Raw genomic sequence first — 1,959 nt, forward strand, 5'->3', positions numbered from 1 at the left:
TGGAGATCTACATAGAATCTATGTAAATTGACAAGTATAGGCCAAGGTGAGATGGTGGATGATAAACATAATACACGATACATGTGTTGGTACAAAAGGAATAGCCTTTAGAGGAGGAATTTAACATCAACATAATTTTTTTTTTGTCGAGCAAACTTATTAACATGAATTGAAAAGACATAAGTAGAAGAAAATAACTATGCACCAAGTTGTGAAAACTAGAAATTCATCCTTGCTTCACATTTCAACAGTGAAAAAACTTCAGAAAAAAAAATAGACTTGAGTAGCCCACCAAAAAAGGAGCCACTGTCGTTATGATATAGCCAAAAAAAAAAAAAAAAACACCCTCCCCTTCGATATTCATTTACATATGGTTTACTAAAGAATTAAGAAAAACAATGGAAAGGAATTAAAGGCTCTTGTCATTAATTAACTCTCCTCCTTCTTCATCCTTCTCTATAAAGAGGACGCTTTTAGCTTTCACCAAATGAGCTTTGTCTCATTGGTAGCCTTTTTTTTCTTTTCTTTTTTTCTGTTTACTTTAATTATTTGATGTTTGTAGATAATTGATGGAATGAGCTTTCTTCGATCCATCCTATAGTGTTACTTTTTTTGGGGGGGGGCCAATTTGTTCAGTCAAGCAGCAGCTACCGTGTCTCTGGGAAAAGGGTAATTTTGTGTTTTACCGGGAGAGTTACTGGAATTTCTCTGGTCATTTTTTCTCAAGGCCTTTACAGAAGCTGAATGATTCAATCTTTTCTCCTCGGATTCATCCATTTCTATCTGTTCTTGCCTGCACTCTTCACTACAGAATGGAGTATCCCCTCTACATCATAAAAACATAGAACAATCAAATTCTTGTACTCATTCAAATGTCCAATATCGTAAATAAAAACCTAACCACAATTTGCCAATCCACGCTTGCTATAACCAATTTATCACTTATATATGATCTGGTCTATTAGTAAACAAGAATTTCTTTACTCAGTTTCTTTATAAAGATTGCTTTTTCTCTAAACATAATTTTAAAAGATGACCAGTTGCGAATTTAAGAAAATCCACCCCCCACCCCACCCCACCCATGAAAAATTTCAATTTCATTTGACCTATGTAAAGTATGAAGCAAAAACTAACCTGTACATGAAGATGTCTTTGTTACTACCAAGTTGTTTCTTGCAAAGAAAACAAGCTTCCAAGAAATGGGGTTGTTGTTCTTCAAATCTAGTTTCACAAAACCTTCTGCCACCAGCCAATTTTGGAGATGACATTGAAGAAGAAGAAAAAGAGGAGGAGGAAATGGATGAAAGATTCCTAAGGCTACTCTTCCTTTGTAAAGAAGTATAATAAAGAGGCCTAGAAATCAATGGGTTGTGATTGTGATGATTGTTCTCTGAAATCTCAGCTTCTATTATAGCTAGAGAGGCAAGACCATTGTTTTTGTCAAAGAAAAAAGGACCTCTTCTTGTTGTAGTGTCCATTTAATTTCCTTGTTTGGTTTGTAGAGAGAATGGGAAAGTGGAAAATGTTTGGAGAAATGGGGTTTGGAAGAGAGGTGGGTTATAAAGAAAGGTTGGGTAGATGATTCCTAGAGACAAGTGTAAAGTATTAAAAAAACCACGGTTTCTGAATTTGGTGCAAGTGAATCTATTGGCGAAGAATTCCTTGCATCTTCCCCTATTTTTTTATTCCTTTTAATTATTGTATACACTTCCTACAAATATATCCTTATTTTTTGTCATTATTACATCTTTACCATTATAGTACAAGAAACATAAGCTAAATTAATTTATACTTTATAGAACTAAGAAGGTTAGATGGCATTGAATTGTAATATTAGGAGATATGGAGGGCAAGAAGTAAAAGAAAAGGTACTGAAGAAATTGTCCAAATGTGGCCTGGAGCTGGTAGTATTTCCAAGACTTGCGACCTAACGGCACATGAGATGCTTTGCCTTCTAAA

General features: G+C 34.6%; 1 protein-coding gene across 1 annotated transcript; it reads right to left on the reverse strand.

Moving 5' to 3' along the window:
* Positions 1-214: 214 nt before the first annotated feature.
* LOC109242010 lies at positions 215-1,569 on the reverse strand. Its single transcript, XM_019408837.1, has 2 exons — positions 1,135-1,569; positions 215-826 (listed from the first exon to the last, which is right to left on the reverse strand). Exons 1-2 carry the CDS (start codon positions 1,476-1,478, stop codon positions 637-639), a joined length of 534 nt encoding a protein of 177 aa, XP_019264382.1. The 5' UTR covers positions 1,479-1,569; the 3' UTR covers positions 215-636.
* Positions 1,570-1,959: the final 390 nt, after the last annotated feature.

Source organism: Nicotiana attenuata, unplaced genomic scaffold (assembly GCF_001879085.1).
Source record: "Nicotiana attenuata strain UT unplaced genomic scaffold, NIATTr2, whole genome shotgun sequence".
Classification (NCBI taxonomy): Eukaryota; Viridiplantae; Streptophyta; class Magnoliopsida; order Solanales; family Solanaceae; genus Nicotiana; species Nicotiana attenuata.

What these genes read in the sequence shown, in the direction of transcription:
- LOC109242010 (XM_019408837.1), bottom strand. Translation starts at nt 1,478, where the DNA reads ATGGACACTACAACAAGAAGAGGTCCTTTTTTCTTTGACAAAAACAAT. An exon ending in AAAGACATCTTCATGTACAG is followed by an intron (nt 827 to 1,134) that starts GTTAGTTTTTGC and finishes TTTATGATGTAG; the next exon opens with AGGGGATACTCCATTCTGTA.